Source organism: Salarias fasciatus, chromosome 10 (genome assembly GCF_902148845.1).
Source record: "Salarias fasciatus chromosome 10, fSalaFa1.1, whole genome shotgun sequence".
Lineage (NCBI taxonomy): Eukaryota > Metazoa > Chordata > Actinopteri > Blenniiformes > Blenniidae > Salarias > Salarias fasciatus.
This window is the reverse complement of record NC_043754.1, coordinates 21,306,605-21,321,344: the sequence shown is the minus strand read 5'-3', so window position 1 is coordinate 21,321,344 and position 14,740 is coordinate 21,306,605. Positions and strand designations below refer to the sequence as shown.

Here is a 14,740-nt window from a genome sequence, read left to right as displayed (position 1 = left end):
TGTTTTGTCTATTTGTTGGTGTTTTTTTCTCTTTGCAGTTACGATTTGTAGCTTAGTAGCAGCGTTTTGTCTATAGTTGTGCTTTGTCTATGTTGCTGTTTAGTTTCTTTGTAGTTGGATTTTGTCATTTTTTTGTGTTTTGTCTCTTTTCTGCTGTGGTTTGTGCCTGTGTTGTTGTGTTTTGTCTCTTTTGTCTCTCTGTAGTTGTGTTTTGTCTCTTTGTTGCCTTGTTTTGTCTCTTTGTTGTTATGTTTTGTCTTTTGTCTGCAGCCGCATTATGGATCTTTTTAGTTTTGCCTAAGTTATGTTTTACGTCTTTGTCATTATGAGTTGTCTTTTTGGTGTTGTGTTTAGTTTTTTTTTTGTAGTTTTGTGTGTTTGTTGTGTCGGGTAGGTTTGTGGCTTCCTCTAGTCTCTACAGTTGTGTTTTGTAGCTTAGTTCTGTTTTACAGCTTCGTTCTTCTGTGTTGTAGCTTTGTTCTTCTGTGTTATGTGGTTTTGTCACAGTATTATGAAGCTTTTTGTTTCTTTTCTTGCTTAACCTGGTGAGTTGAAGCACTGAAGTTGAGTTTGCTTCACTGGTTTGTCCTTGTTTACCTGGCGTGTGTCTTTGTGCTTGGGTGTGTTTCTGTTGTGTGTCTTTGTGTGCTGGTCTGCTTGCAGTGGTCACATTCAGGGAGGTGTGTTTCAGCTCCAGAAACACACTAAAAGCGTTTTTTCCAGGCAGAGTCTCTGAGGACTCCAAGCTTCCACATGTCCTTGAATCCGTCTTGAAGCTGCTCCGTCGTCCATCCCTTCCTTCTTCCTCCTCCCGTCTGATCTCAGCGTCTGATTAAGTCCACCGACTGACCCCGCCCCCCCCCTCAGGTCTGGACGCCCTGTGGGTGTTTTTCTCTGGACGACGCGTCGGCCGGCGGTTTCTGCTCGCTCACCAGCTCGTAGTCTGCTTTCTGGCTCGCCGCGGCGTCGGGGCAGCCGGCCCTCCGGCGCAGGATGAACACGGTCAGCAGGAAGCAGAGCAGACCCCCGAACACAAAGAAGGTCTGCAGACCCAGAAACCTGCCAACGCACAGACGGTTCACACACACAAGTAACAACGCGATGGGATCTGTTCAGGGTCACACACACCTCTGTCTGAAGGCGTCCAGGTTGTAGTAGTGACAGGAAGTCTGCTTCCCACACTTCCTGCCCCAAAGGATGCAGGTGGTGTCGATGACGCTGCCGTAGAGCACGGGGCCGGGCAGGAACGCTGCGGACCACAGTGAACACACACTTAAGAAACGCTCCAGTCCAGGAGGAGCTGCTGCGTCAGCCGGCCGGGGGCGGGGGGGGGGGGGGGTCTTACCCAGGACTCTGAACAGCATGTACTGGACTCCCACGGCGAAGGACTTGTCCTCTGCCGGCACCGTCCTGGAACACGGCGACGACAAACAGCAAGAGTGTGAGCGTCACCCGACCGCCTGGGAGCGAGCGCCACCAGCTCCTCCTACCTGAGGATCATCATGTAGGACGGCGCCTGGGAGAAGGAGGCGATGAAGCCGGTGAGGGCCAGCAGAGCCACGAAGGGCCGCAGGAGGTGGGAGCATCCACTGCCACAGGTCCCTGGGCGGGCGGAGCCCAGGCCGCCACTCACACACGCACAGGAAGTGTAGTTCTGCAGGAACACACACACACACACAGGATCAGGGTCCTCTGCAACAAGTGAACTGTTTTCCATTAAATCCAAACCCATGTTTTTCAATCTATCTTTCTTCCAGACCACTGGTGATAGTTTTGAGTCTGCTGGATGCTGGGTGAAGGCAGGTTTAGTTTGTTTTTTTTTTTAAATTTTATTCCATGTTGCACAAATGCTAAATTAGACCACACATCTGTCCAGAGGTCAGACAGTGAAGTGGACAGAGAGTGTATTCGTTCTTACAGTGGGTTTGTTGCTGGCGTCGCTTTCCACTGCCGAGCAGCCGGCGTGACACGGAGACCGGAACTCCACGCCGTCTGAGCCGCACACGGGGTTGAAGTCCTCCAGGGGACATCCACAACTGGTACTGCACGGGAGCTCCTTACTGCTGAGGGGATAACACACACACACGCACACACACACACACACACACACACACACACACACACACACACACACACACACACACACACACACACACACACACACCTGGTGGTGAAGGAGGCCTCGGAGCTGCTGTCATCGCTGCAGCGTGTTCACAGCCGGCGTACCTCTGAGGAAAGACTCCGTCCACCTTCTGGGTGGGGCAGCCGATCATCAGCAGCGGCAGGGCGGTGAACACACACAGCAGGATGGCGACGGAGCACAGTTTACTGGCGCCGGACACCGAGAGGCTCAACCGTCGCATCAGCGCCCCGCCCAGGATGGTTCCCAGCACCACCAGCGGGATCAGGACCCCCCCTGAGAGACAGAGAGCGGGTGGAGGGGGGTCAGCACCGGCCCGAGAGGCGTGCCGGGAGCCGGGGGAGACGGCGCTCACCGATCATCATGCCGGAGTAGGCCACGGTCTGGTTGAACTGCCGCTCGATGAACTTGGCCATGAAGGTGGCGAGGCCGGAGAGCAGCGCCGCCAGGTTGACCTGGGCCAGAACCACCAGCAGGTAGATGGGGCTGCGCAGCGTCCGCAGGGCGATGCTCGGAAAACCTGAACACATCACGGTAAATTCCAGGTAAATTAGTTCCTCATCATTCATTGAAAGATTGAAATCAGCTCTCTCTCTCTCTTTTTTTTTTAGCATATCTATAAAATCTGGTTCCTCTCCTGACTGGCGAATGCCCTGACTCCAGCGGAGCGTGTTCCCTTTTGCTCCGGCTTGTCCTGAAATGTGCGGTGATGAAACAGCCGAGCCGGGGATCGGTAACCTGAAGTACCCTCAGCCTCAGCAGACAGGGAACCGACAGAAAAGAAGAAGGCACTTGCTTTTGAGGAACTGGGGGATGGACAGTTCCTGGAGGGGGTCCGTCTGCTGCTGCTTGCTGTCCGCTGGAGATTCTGCATCGTCGTGGTCCTGCGTCCCAAAAAAGAGAAAGAGACAGACGAAAGGTTTTCCAGTGTTGGATTTGAAACTGCTCCGTCTGCAGAATCTCAGTCTGCTGCTTTTTAGAGAGCAGCTGAAACGTTGACAGGGTTGGACGGTGGCAGAGTTTGTTTTTTGTGGGAGAGAAACACTGAATTCACACATGATTTCAGTCCAGAACTGTTTGCACAAAAGTCAAAACTACTGAGCCGGAGCGGGAGCCGTGTGAGGAGATCCAGGAGCTGATCCCGGTGTTTCAGACTCGCCTCTTTGAGCATGTTCCTGGGGAAGAAGAGGAACGGCACCGCAGTGAGGAAGAGGAGGCAGGAGGCCACCAGGAAGCCCAGCCACCAGGCCCCTACCCAGCGCAGGTCCTTCGAGTCCAGCTCGATCTGGTCTGCAAACAGGAGAGAGAGCACCAAGAAATAAGAAGGCATGAGTGACCACAAGTAAACTGGACCAGATTGAGGGATTTCCTATGAGATTTACCCTGTTTCAGAGCAGATCTGAGAGTTTATGTGTGGTTTCAGAGTTAGTAAACAGACATGGAATTCTTTTAAAAGCCAAATAAAGTCTGAGCTGAAGCAGTGGTGATTTAATGTTCCACCTTTTTTTGCTTACAAGTATTTTCCGATTGTTTGCTGCTGACAGTGATAATTAAATTAATTGCAGTTTATTGTTTTTCCTTTTTCAGAAAACTTCAACAACAACAGACTTCTGAAGGCACTTTTCTAGAGAGAAAAAAAACAAATACAGAGCAGCAGGAGACCTTGGAGAGAAATGTTCCTTCAGAACAGGAGGGAAACCTGCAGAACCGGACTCAGAGGCGGAGACGTTCTGCTGCTCTGATTCAAGGTTCGAACCCTGACGTCCGACTAACAGCTCTTTAAGACACGATGGAGTCTGGCCGTTCACAGTTAAAGGAGGAGGTGAACGGTGAGCTGCTGAATCAGACAGATCCTCCGCTGACGTCGGCTTCGGCTGCAGGAACATGTCTAAACACGGCGGATCCGATCCCGGGTCACAGTCACCTCTGAAGTCACTCCACAGGCATCCGGACGGAGCTGTTCTGGTGTGTCTTCAGGCGAGAGGCTGGTATGGGAGTGTGTAACCACGGAGAGACATCTTCTACGACAGCACTGCAGGTGTTCACTCCGAAGCTGATTTTCAGCTGGTTTTAGATATTTATTAGACTCGGTTTGGACTAATTCTGAACCAGGATTAGATTTAAACTGTCTAAACTTCCAAACTGGCGACACTCTGCGAAAGGGAGGAGGGGAGAACGTTATGTTACGTAATGCTACTTACTACACCTTTAAATTGAATTCAAACAGGTTTAGATATGTCTTAAAGTTGTTTCTGGAATGGTTTCAAATGAATTCCAGTTCTTCATTGCAAGCATTTTAGTTGCTGGAATCGGCAGTCGTAAATCAACCTGACTATGCAAAAGGATGTGGACAGAGTCTTCTGTTGGCCTCCGCAGAGCGGCCAGATCAAAGTTTTATGAGAAAACTACACTGAATGTGTAACTGATATCAATCACTGCTTCATATATCTGCTGAACTTTGCCCCTTGGTTTAGGAGCACAGTTCAGCTGCCTTAATTCTCCGCGTTGTAAACAACTCCTCCTCCTCCTCCTCTCCATCTGCTCATTCAGTCCAGCTGCTGATGTTGGCAGCTGGACACACTTTCTTCCTGAAATAAGAGTTCACTGAGGAGACGCTGAGTCTGACACCGAAGAAAGAGAAAGTAAAAGAGCGTAAAGCGTCCAAGAGTGTGTTGAAACACGCCATTTAAAAAAATTGGAGCCCGATAAATTTTGTGGACGTGAGAGCGACTACATTGCTCTGCAGACTGATTATCAACAAGCTGCAACAGGAAACACTGCTCAATGTCTACAAACAGACCCAGGGATGCGCCAAACACCAGGGAAGACGTGGGATGCGTTCAGCTTCTTTACTCCTTTACTCTCCCTGAAGTCATATTTCACAAATCTCTCTCTCTCTAATGGTGGAGCTGGAAGTTTTTGATCTTGAACGAATTTTATGACAGTCTGTTTGCTGCTTGTTGCTCTCTGTCCTCTCCTTTATTCTCTTTCAACCTGCTGACCCCAACAGGAGGAAGCTCCAGTTTCTTCCAGGAACAGTTGAGTTTTTCTAAGAAAAAGTGCCTTGAAATGAATCTTTTTTGGCTCTATACACAGCAGCCCGTCCACAACGACCATCTGTAAAGACCATCTAGCCAATCAAATGCCTGTTTGACGGTCTCCTGACCTGGGGACACCTTGTCAAAGTCCACGTAGTAGCGCAGCATGAAGGAGCCCATGACGAAGCCGAAGGCCGGGCCGATGGAGGTCATAGCGAGGAGGATTCCTGAAGAACAGAGGACGAAAAAACAAACAAACAAGGTGAGCGGCAACAGACGACGGCCGACCGAGGAGGAAACGCAGAGCTGCATGTCTCTGGATGAGGAACCACAGGAGTCCCATAAATATGGACTGATACAACCCAACTGCATCAACTGGAGCCCAGGAAAAGAAAAGGTGTTCATACAGCACCGTTCATACTGACAGCAGTTACAAGGAAATAAAACAACTAAAAAATGAAGTGATTGATAAACTTAATCTTAATTGATTAAAATTTTTAAATACATTAAAACAAAATGTATTAAAAATCAGAATAAAGTCAAAGTTTTAATGAGATACAGGTAATAAAATAACTAAAATGTATTGTGTAGTGCGCCTTCTTCCCTCCTGAGTGTGTGAGTGTGATTGGTTAATTGGGTGATGCAGGGCCGGTGGTGCTGGAGCTGGCAGAGGACCGGCGATTGACTGGTTACAAGAAGACTGAAGGCTTTAAGGCCGTCAGTGTGGAGTCCGAGTCACTCACTTCACAGTCCTGTCATTGACGCCAGCACTTCCAGTGTGTGTGTTTGCAAGTGTGGGCCGTTTCGTTTGTGGGAGTGTTGTACTGAGGAGGGTCTTCAATAGTGACTGTTTTTTTCAACCATTAATTGCAGACAAGTCGGGGCGAGAGGGTCTGTTTTATTTGGCACCAACACATTTTTTTCTCCTGTTTTTCCTCTAAGAGGCTTAAAGGTGCATTAAGGAGTTTTTCAACTTTAAAAATACTTATTTTCCACCATAAATATGTCACACATTTTTAATGATGTGTACAATGTGCCCTGACATATTCATTACAAGAACCTCTAACGGCGCTAAATTGTCACTTGAAAGTCACAGTGTCGGTCCGGCACCAGAATTTTTTTGGGGAGAATTTGAAAGGAATGACGTAATGCATGCTCCCGCTGGCCTGATTTAGTTAGGTTTAATTTTGTCCGCCATTACTCCGCCAGATGCTTAGTGAGCAACAACTGAGCAGGATCTTCCAGAAAGTAAGAAAAGACTGGCTTCTAGCACTGCCACAGCTCCAGCACAGACTCCACCAGGTAAAAGAAACTCAAATTTTACTTGAGCGCTACTAAAAGAGCGAGGAACGAGTTCCCCTCTTCTGTGCACGCGAGCCACAGGCACGAGTTTTTCACTAAGCTGCATTACGCCCAAGGCCTGCAGGGGGCGCTGTTTCGCATAAAACGTGCAAACTCCTTAATGCACCTTTCAACTACAAAAGGCTTTTTTTGTTCCCTTTTTGTTTTCTCGTTAGGTGCGCTCCTATTTTTGGTTTTGGCTCATGACTCTACTCACATCCTTGAGAAATAAACTTGTTTTGTTCTTTAACACTGTGTGCTGGCCTTATTGGCAGTGGGGAGTGTGGGAGGAGCCCAGCTCATGTTGTGTCCTGTAGCTCCTTGTGGACTTAACAGGTGTGAGCTGATTTTGTGTCTTGGCTGTTGAATTTCATGTCTGAGTATTAATTAAACCTCAGGTTTCCTTGGGTTACGTTGTAAAAAGCTCTGATGCGTCCACTCATTTATTCCATTTCCGCACTCACTCAGCCGGTATACAGAGCTGTGGTCATTCACTGACACTGATCTGTAGAGCTGTGTGTCATCTGCGTCATTATGGTAGAAAATGAAACGTTCCTTGATCTGAGCCAGGGGAAGCATAGAGATGTTAAACAAAAGAGGCCCAAGGATGGAGCCTTGAGGAACCCCACAACTGATTTTCATATGCTCAGATTCATAATTACTTAATAGTTATTAACATGTAAGCAAGATTTGTAGTTTCAGAGTTTCCAACTATTTGTCATGTCTGTCAGGCAGCATGCTCTCATCAGCTGTGTGAAAAGCCCCACTGAGATCCAGCATCACTAAAACTGAAACCGGAGATGCGTCACTGCTCACAGAAATCGTCTGGCAGTTAACTATGTGCTGTTTCAGCGGTTTGGTTTGGCCTAAACCCAAACTGAAAAACATTGAAGTCACTGTTTTTTACCATAAAAACACTAGAAACTGCCCTTTAAATAATCTATGGGCCTGTAATATTTAATCACTAATGATTATTTTTGAAAAAAGGTTTGATAAGTGGTTTCCATCTGTAGTACATCTGGAGCTAAACAGTTAAAGTCATCTTTAACAAAACTGTGGGCAAAGTGTCAAGACTGCAAAGTGTGAAGACAGCTCGATATACTGAAAAATGTGGGTCAGAGATCAATCTGTTTAACAGCTCAGGAGGGTTAAAAAGAGTCAAACAGCTGTTTCATGCATCTTCAAGGAGGGAAGCTATTCCACCTCCCGTCCTGAACACTGACCTCGATAATAAAACTGAAATGTGGAGGAGCTCATTCACTAAGAGACACTGCTCTATTGTTTCTGCTAAAACGGATCCTTCGAACAAAAGCAGGACATGAAGCTTGGAGTTTGAACTGGAGGAGTCAAAATGGCGCTTCGTACCCAGGTACAGCGGCGAGTTCTTCTTGCTGGCATGGTCGTCGATGTAGGAGATGCCGAACGGCTGGATGGGCACGGTTCCGATCCCGAGCAGCAGCTGACCCAGGACCAGCAGAGGGTAGACCATCTGCTGGGCGGGGCTCTGCTGCGCCCGGCACGTCTCATTGGAGGAGGAGGGCGGGTGGGCGGAGCCGGGCAGGCAGAGGCCGGAGCTGTTACTGCTGGAGGACGCTGAGAAATGGAGCTCAGTTTAGTTCCAAAAACCAACAGCCAATTTTAAAGGTGGATCTGCATCTGTCGCTCACAGCCGATGCGTCCGGTGTAGTCGTAAGTTTCGCTCAATAAATGAGGCATCGCCATCAGCAGCGAAGCCAAACAGGCCAGCAGGGCTCCGCCACCAATGCACCGCGGCCGGTGGACTCGACTCCCAAAGAAACTGACGAAGATGATGAGGATGGTGTTCCCCACCTGAGCACACACATAAAGAGAGAAAAGCAGGAACACACACACACACACACACACACAGTGAGAAAACTAAAAATGTGAAGACGTTCACGCTTCTGTTTGGAAAAAAATGAAATGGACCTCATTGAACGAGGCGAGCATGCCGGACTTCTGGCTGGAGAGGCCGTAGCGCCGCTCGATGGTGGAGATGGAGCTCTTCATGCAGCCCGACACCAGCAGCTGGGCCAGCTGCAGCAAACTCTGGCAAAACACGAAGAACTGCAACGACACGAAGGGCGACACACAGTGAGGCTGTGCAGCATTAACACAGCAGGTTAGTGTGCGTGCAGAGGCAATGCCCAGCTTCAGGTAACAGCTTCATGCCAGACGCACGTCCAGGTCTTGGTAAACATGAAGAATCTCTGTTTTATCTCCATGTGACAGAGATAAGTAAAATATGCAAACATTTAACTGTGGAGCATTCCTGGAAAACTTGGAGAGCTTCAAATTCTTGACAAAACCGCTTTGAAAGCATCCAGATCACAGAAACTGAAGAAAGCATCAGCTTCAACAAACATACTCTAACTGTTGAGAATGTTGGGATAGTTTAAATACAATATGAAAAAGAACAAAAAACATAAAAAAAAGAGTTTAGTTTAGTTGAACAGCAACATACAGCGATGTTTCATCTGCATAAAACTATATCTGCAAATTTAACTCATCCTTTACAAGCTGAAGACATTTAACAGTGTGGAATAAACCCTGAAGATTTACAGCAGCTAACTTGAGCAGTTCAACAGTTTGAACCAGCACTGGGCAACATTGCAAGATACAGCATATCATTTTTGCGATTTCCTATCAGAAAGTTTTAATATTTACAAGGCAATGTTCTGCAAATGATTTAGTGAGCCTGGGGCCGACAGTACCTTGATGCTGTTGAAGAGGCCCCGGGGTCGGGCCGGAGCCAGCGACCTGGTGCCCTCAGGGCTCACGTTGTTGGTCACCATCATTTACGTCCCACCGTGAGAGAGGCTGAAGGACACTGTGAATCACATAAAAACCATGTCTGAGTTAGCTCCTCCTGTAAACACACACACAGAACGTCTCGCTGTGCGAGGCCTCACTTTCACTAGCGTTAAAAATCACCACCGCACATTCCTCAGTGCGTAAATAAACAGTGCCTTGGTGTGCTGTTCAAACAGTGATGGAGAGATACGATGGATCCTGAAGATAAACATTTCTGGACTGAAACAACAAAGATCTGTGAAGTGAGCGAGGGAGGAGTCACAGAATGACAATAACAAGATAAGATCAAGTGAATTCAGCTAATATTGGTATCATAAGAAATTCTTTTTATGGTTATGACACACTTAGGATTTGTAGGTTTGCGGTGAACTTTTCCATAGATTAAATTAAGTTAACGCAGGATTCAAGGTTGAGTTTGGTTTAGTTATAAAGAAAACTTTTTTTTTTAAATTAGTGCTCCAACTAAATTTTAGTTCAGCAAATACAGAACAATTAGGATTAGAAACATAGGTAACTCATAGACTATTTATGGATACTAACTTTGAATAGGAACAAATCCAGTTTTATGCTATTTAATTAGTTCCAGACACATGATAATGTGGTTAATTTAGTGGCCATGCATTAAAACCTAAAATAGACTAAAAGTTTAGTTCTAAACTTTAATTTTACTCTCCAAATCAGGAGAGTCAGACTCATTTTATTTCATGGGCCACACACAGTTTCATCTTGGGTGGGCTGGACTGGTAAAACAGTGCAGCAATAACCTTTAACTTTAAAATGTTATTTTCACAAAATCAAACCATTACTCCCCAAAATAAGTACAATCTAAACATGAAGCCAATTTGAAAAAAAAACAAACACCAATTTTGTTGGTGGTTGGCTCGACTGAAGACTCTCGTGGACCAGTTTAGGCCCACAGGCCTTATTTTTGACAACCCTGAGCTAATCAATATGTCCGTTGCAGGCTGTGTTTAGGCGAGATCTTGATGAGTTGGTGTTAAACTGTGGATCTGTGGAGCACAGCATCTCTTCCCCTCAGTCCAAAAACACAGAGGATTTGGGTTTGAGTGCTGCACCAGGAGGAAGAGAACTACCAGAAGAATTTAGAGCTTATCAGTCATCTGCTTTTTATCTCCGAACTCCAGCAGAAGCCCAGCCTCCTCCTCTTCAGTTTGGGCTTTCTGGGCCTCCTGCTGCTCATGTAGGACTGTTGTTTTTCTTCTCCATGTGTTGTCAATGCAAATCATTTGGAAAAACAGCAGAAGACAACAGGAGGTGAAACATTTGGAATAAAACGCCATGATTGATTGCTAAATGTTCATATTGTTTACCGTGGAAATGGACATTGTTTCCAAAATGTTGCTGTGTAGATGCAAAACTTTTCTGAACTGAAAACACTAAAGCGATGTGTTTTAACATAAAACCAAAAAATTCTGTCATATTTTTTCCATTTTTCTTTGACATCAACGGAGAAATAAGTCGATGTCCTTTTTCTCCTTGTATGATTAACACAAATTTTAACTGAGTCACTTCAGGATCATCAGATTACACTTCATGGAAACTAATAACCCTGTTTGGAACTATTTTGATGCAAAGCCAAACAATTTAAATTGCTTCTTGTCCATGAACAACTGGAGGAAGACCCAGCGGTAGATCAGTGGCTGTGCTGTACCTTTCAGGGTCAGAACCCTCATCAACAGTGGTGCAAAACTAAATCCAAAAATGGAAACCAGTAAAACAAAGATGAGAATCAAGCCTCCTCTGCAAAGTGAGATGGAAATAGAAAACAGATTTGCTCCACTGTTTGGCCGGCCTGAACAAAAAAAAAACCAGTCATAGGAAAAACATTCTGTCTCTCAAACTGTGATTGTTGGCGAGGCTGCTGTTAAAGAAACAAAAAGAATTTGGAGTAAAGGTAACAAAGTTACAAGTTTCCCTGAAAATATCCTCTGTTACTGGAAACAAAGGAAGTGGGACATTACAAAACTAAAAGTGAAAAACTTCCACTCATGTCCGCTCTGTCAGCGCTACTGCTCAGGTTTTCAGTCAGTGGTCCTCCAGCACCAGTCATCCGGTTTCTCCTCCACCCTCGCACCCCTGCTGGTCCGAACGATACGGGTTTGACTGTAAACAACAGTGTGATTACCGTTTGATTGGTAACAAGACCAGACTTGAAGGACGGTGATGTGCAAACATTTAGATGATGCAAGACGCAACTCACAGCAGGAGCTCCTCTCTCAGTCCCAGTTATGACTGCAGCAAAAACAACCTAATTCAAGACGAATCCAGGGGAAACGCATCGTTTTCACTGGTTTTGTTTCAGAAAGGCTTTGCGTTTACACAGCAATGTTTTGAAAATGGTGTCTATTTTAGAACCGCTGAGAACGATGTACTTTTCATGTTCAGAAGAACCATTTACTAAGACCGGGGTGGGAATGAGCAGTGGCAGCGTTTTCGAAATGTTCCATTTTCCCCTGTTTCCACGGAGACAGAGTCGGAGCAGTGTCAAAAAGTTCCACTTTGTAGAGCTGTTTTCAAAAAGTTGTGCTTTTGGCGACTCCGAGCGCCGTTGTCGTGTAAATGGACCTACACAAGTGTTCTGTTTTCACTTGAAAATGTCGTCGACTCGGGCCCTTAGCAGCGTTTTCTGATAAACCACATTGACACAAATGATAAAAGCAATGATAACACATCCGTCATAGTAATTTTTCTACCCTTTGGAGGAAAACATGAAGGCTGAAGGACTGGGACAACTGATCATATCAAGTCTGGCCTGAAGGAAATTGCATGTGGAGTTCCTCAAGGCTCCATCCAGGGCCCACTTCACATGTGTTATTACTATGCAGATGACACCAAGATTTTCGTCACTCTCTCAACAGGAGACTACAATCATTCACAAGCACTGAGTGACTGTATTGAGCTGATTTTTCTCTATGTCAGATGTTTCTTCTGCCTAACAGAAAGTAATACAGGGGTCATGGTTTCCGGAGCTGCAGATGAGAGATTAAAAGTTAGTGCCCGCCGTCCGTCTGTGAGGTTATAAAGGTAAAGACAAAGCCACAGTTGTTGGAGTGATCATGAACTCTGACCACAATCTGATAATACACAATCAAAATAACCATAAATTTGAGTTATCTTATCTATTTATCTGAAGACTTACACCAGGACTGAGGGTTTAGTTTAATCCGAGCATTTGTCAACATTCTCTTTACTGAATTTTCTTTAAAAAAAAAAAGTAAATCAGTCAACTAACTGAACCACATCAGTCCCGTTTTCAGAGCTTTGCACCGACTTCCTGTAATAGAAAGACTCAGATTGTAATAAAAAATCTGGTCTACAAATCTGTGAATATTTCAGGCCCAAAACCCATCTCAGCTTTTCCGTGATGTTCTGATCCATCCAGACCTGCCAGTCGATCAGACCTGTTTTCTATTACAGATTCAGAAGCAAATACGCAGGAGCTGCTGCATTTAGGTTTAATGCATGAAGTATCTGGAGTAAACTTACTGAAAACTGCAGGACGGCTCAGACTCTGAGTTCTTTAAAACCCGACTGAAGACCTCGCCTCATCTGAAAAATGCAAACTGCAGTGTGTGGAAACAAGAAGTACAAAAAGAAAGCATCTTCAGGATCTTCAGTTCATGTCTCTCCTGAGAGTTAACTAGGTCAAGTTTGTATAACGAATTGACTCATTTCCAGTGAGAACTGCAGGGCTCAGGCTGCAATAAAGTAACTTGTTTGTTTAATCTTTTATTTCTGCAAATCTCTTTAAAGCTGTGGTTGAATTACGACATAACAGCTTCAGATTTTTTTCGAGCTCATTCATCACATTATAATGCAATCACACCTTGTGTCAATGTGTTTTTTTGTTTAATTTAAAGATGTGAACTAACCTCGCTTTACAAATTTTACTTAGATGATGCAAAAATAAACTTTGATTCTTCCCTTTATCATCAAATCTACAACATAAAACAACAAACTAATCTGTCAGACTTTATTGCATTTTTTTCCAACATGTTTGGATTTATAAACTATAAAAAAAGAATTGAAACCATCTGCATGTTTCAGTTAATGTTCAGGAGTGAAATTATTTTAAATTTGAAATAAAATCACAGTTTTGACTAAATTATGAGAAAAAAAAACTTTATTGCATTTATTTAGGAGATGCCTTCATTATTCATTTATTTAGAAGGGGGATAATTTTTATGCTATATAAGAAATGATTAGAAATGATTATAAGAAAAGGTATTTTTATGAGCAAAATGATATACATCAGTGAAATTGGAGCTTGAATGGTGCTAGAAACATATAAAGAATAAAAAAATAAATGGCATACAGTCTTTTTGTACAACAAATAAGAATGACATTGAAATATTCATTACATTGTGGAAATTTTTGCATTTTAAAATGTCTGCGATGCTTTAAGTTGTGTAATGACATTTAGACACAGCACAGAGAGTCCTAACAACCTGAAGTTGGTGTGGTCACATGTGACTGTGAGTGTGTGTGTGTGTGTGTGTGTGTGTGTGTGTGTGTGTGTGTGCGTGTGGAGAGAAACTGCAGCTCTGTTTACAGTGAGCTGACTTACTGAAGCAAAGACTACCAACAGAACAAACTAGAAGAAAGTCACAGACATACAGAGACAGACTCACCGTGGTTTTCCTTACCTCTGCTGGAGCCTCAAAATCCCCCTTCTCACAACTTTTCAGCTGCAGACCAACCTCCAACACACCCTTCTCAGGGGAGAAGGAGGAGGAGGAGGAGCAGAGAGAGGAGGGAGGGCGCTGGACTCTGTACTTCACTGTTTAAGGAAGGGCTGAAAGAAATGTGTTGAGCAACACAGAGAATTAAACAAGATTTAAATGGCCTTTCATGCTGTTCATGTTGTTCATGATGCTGGAAACACTGATTTTTCTGACTTCTGATTGGTGTCATTTCCACCAGTTATGAACTGTGATCATGCAGCATTTGTGTTGACTTTCATCCAGGAGTTTGAGCACTTGCCCCCAGTAAACATTTTTGGGAAAGTCCCTGGTTTAGGGTTAGAAAGGTGAAGAGGTTCGTGGTGAAAACACATGTGTGAAACCAGTTCAAACCTTTTCTAAAACTAAAGTCAAACACATTTCAACAAGTGCAAAACAGTGTCTCGAACTCATCAAGAACCAAGTTTTAACCTCTCGCAAAACCAGTCCACAAACTACATCTAATGCCAGTCTGAAATCATGGCAAATTCTTCCAAAACCTACTTTTGAACATATGATAAAACCAGCCCAAAGTCTGTTTCCTTTCAATTTAAACAGCTGTTTTGAATTAATCTCATGAATGCAGTGATGGGGCCAACTTACAGCCCAAATAATACAGTAAGTAAAATAAACAAACTTATTCTGAC

At 44.8% G+C, this 14,740-nt stretch overlaps 1 protein-coding gene across 5 annotated transcripts; it reads right to left on the bottom strand.

Annotated features, from left to right (window-relative positions):
* Nucleotides 1–218: 218 nt before the first annotated feature.
* Nucleotides 219–14,086, bottom strand: slco2b1 (solute carrier organic anion transporter family, member 2B1). 5 transcript variants are annotated; one of them, XM_030101709.1, is made up of 16 exons: nt 14,019–14,060; nt 12,859–12,935; nt 9,252–9,367; nt 8,467–8,604; nt 8,187–8,349; nt 7,885–8,112; nt 5,307–5,405; nt 3,300–3,430; nt 2,937–3,024; nt 2,496–2,660; nt 2,227–2,416; nt 1,919–2,063; nt 1,491–1,654; nt 1,346–1,410; nt 1,129–1,249; nt 219–1,059 (listed from the first exon to the last, which is right to left on the bottom strand). In XM_030101709.1, the coding sequence occupies exons 3-16, from the start codon at nt 9,333–9,335 to the stop codon at nt 864–866; spliced, it is 1,977 nt and encodes a 658-aa protein (XP_029957569.1). In that variant the 5' UTR covers nt 9,336–9,367; nt 12,859–12,935; nt 14,019–14,060; the 3' UTR covers nt 219–863. The 5 variants fall into 5 exon arrangements, with proteins under 5 accessions (XP_029957569.1, XP_029957568.1, XP_029957566.1 ...); XM_030101708.1 differs by having other exon boundaries at nt 14,004–14,036; XM_030101706.1 differs by lacking the exon at nt 12,859–12,935 and having other exon boundaries at nt 14,019–14,086.
* Between the last annotated feature and the right edge of the window lie 654 nt (nt 14,087–14,740).

Coding starts and splice junctions, on each gene's coding strand:
- slco2b1 (XM_030101706.1), bottom strand. CDS start 9,335: ATGATGGTGACCAACAACGTGAGCCCTGAGGGCACCAGGTCGCTGGCT. Junction 8,605..9,251: donor GCCTCTTCAACAGCATCAAG/GTACTGTCGGCC, acceptor GTGTCGTTGCAG/TTCTTCGTGTTTTGCCAGAG. Junction 2,417..2,495: donor CTACTCCGGCATGATGATCG/GTGAGCGCCGTC, acceptor TCTGTCTCTCAG/GGGGGGTCCTGATCCCGCTG.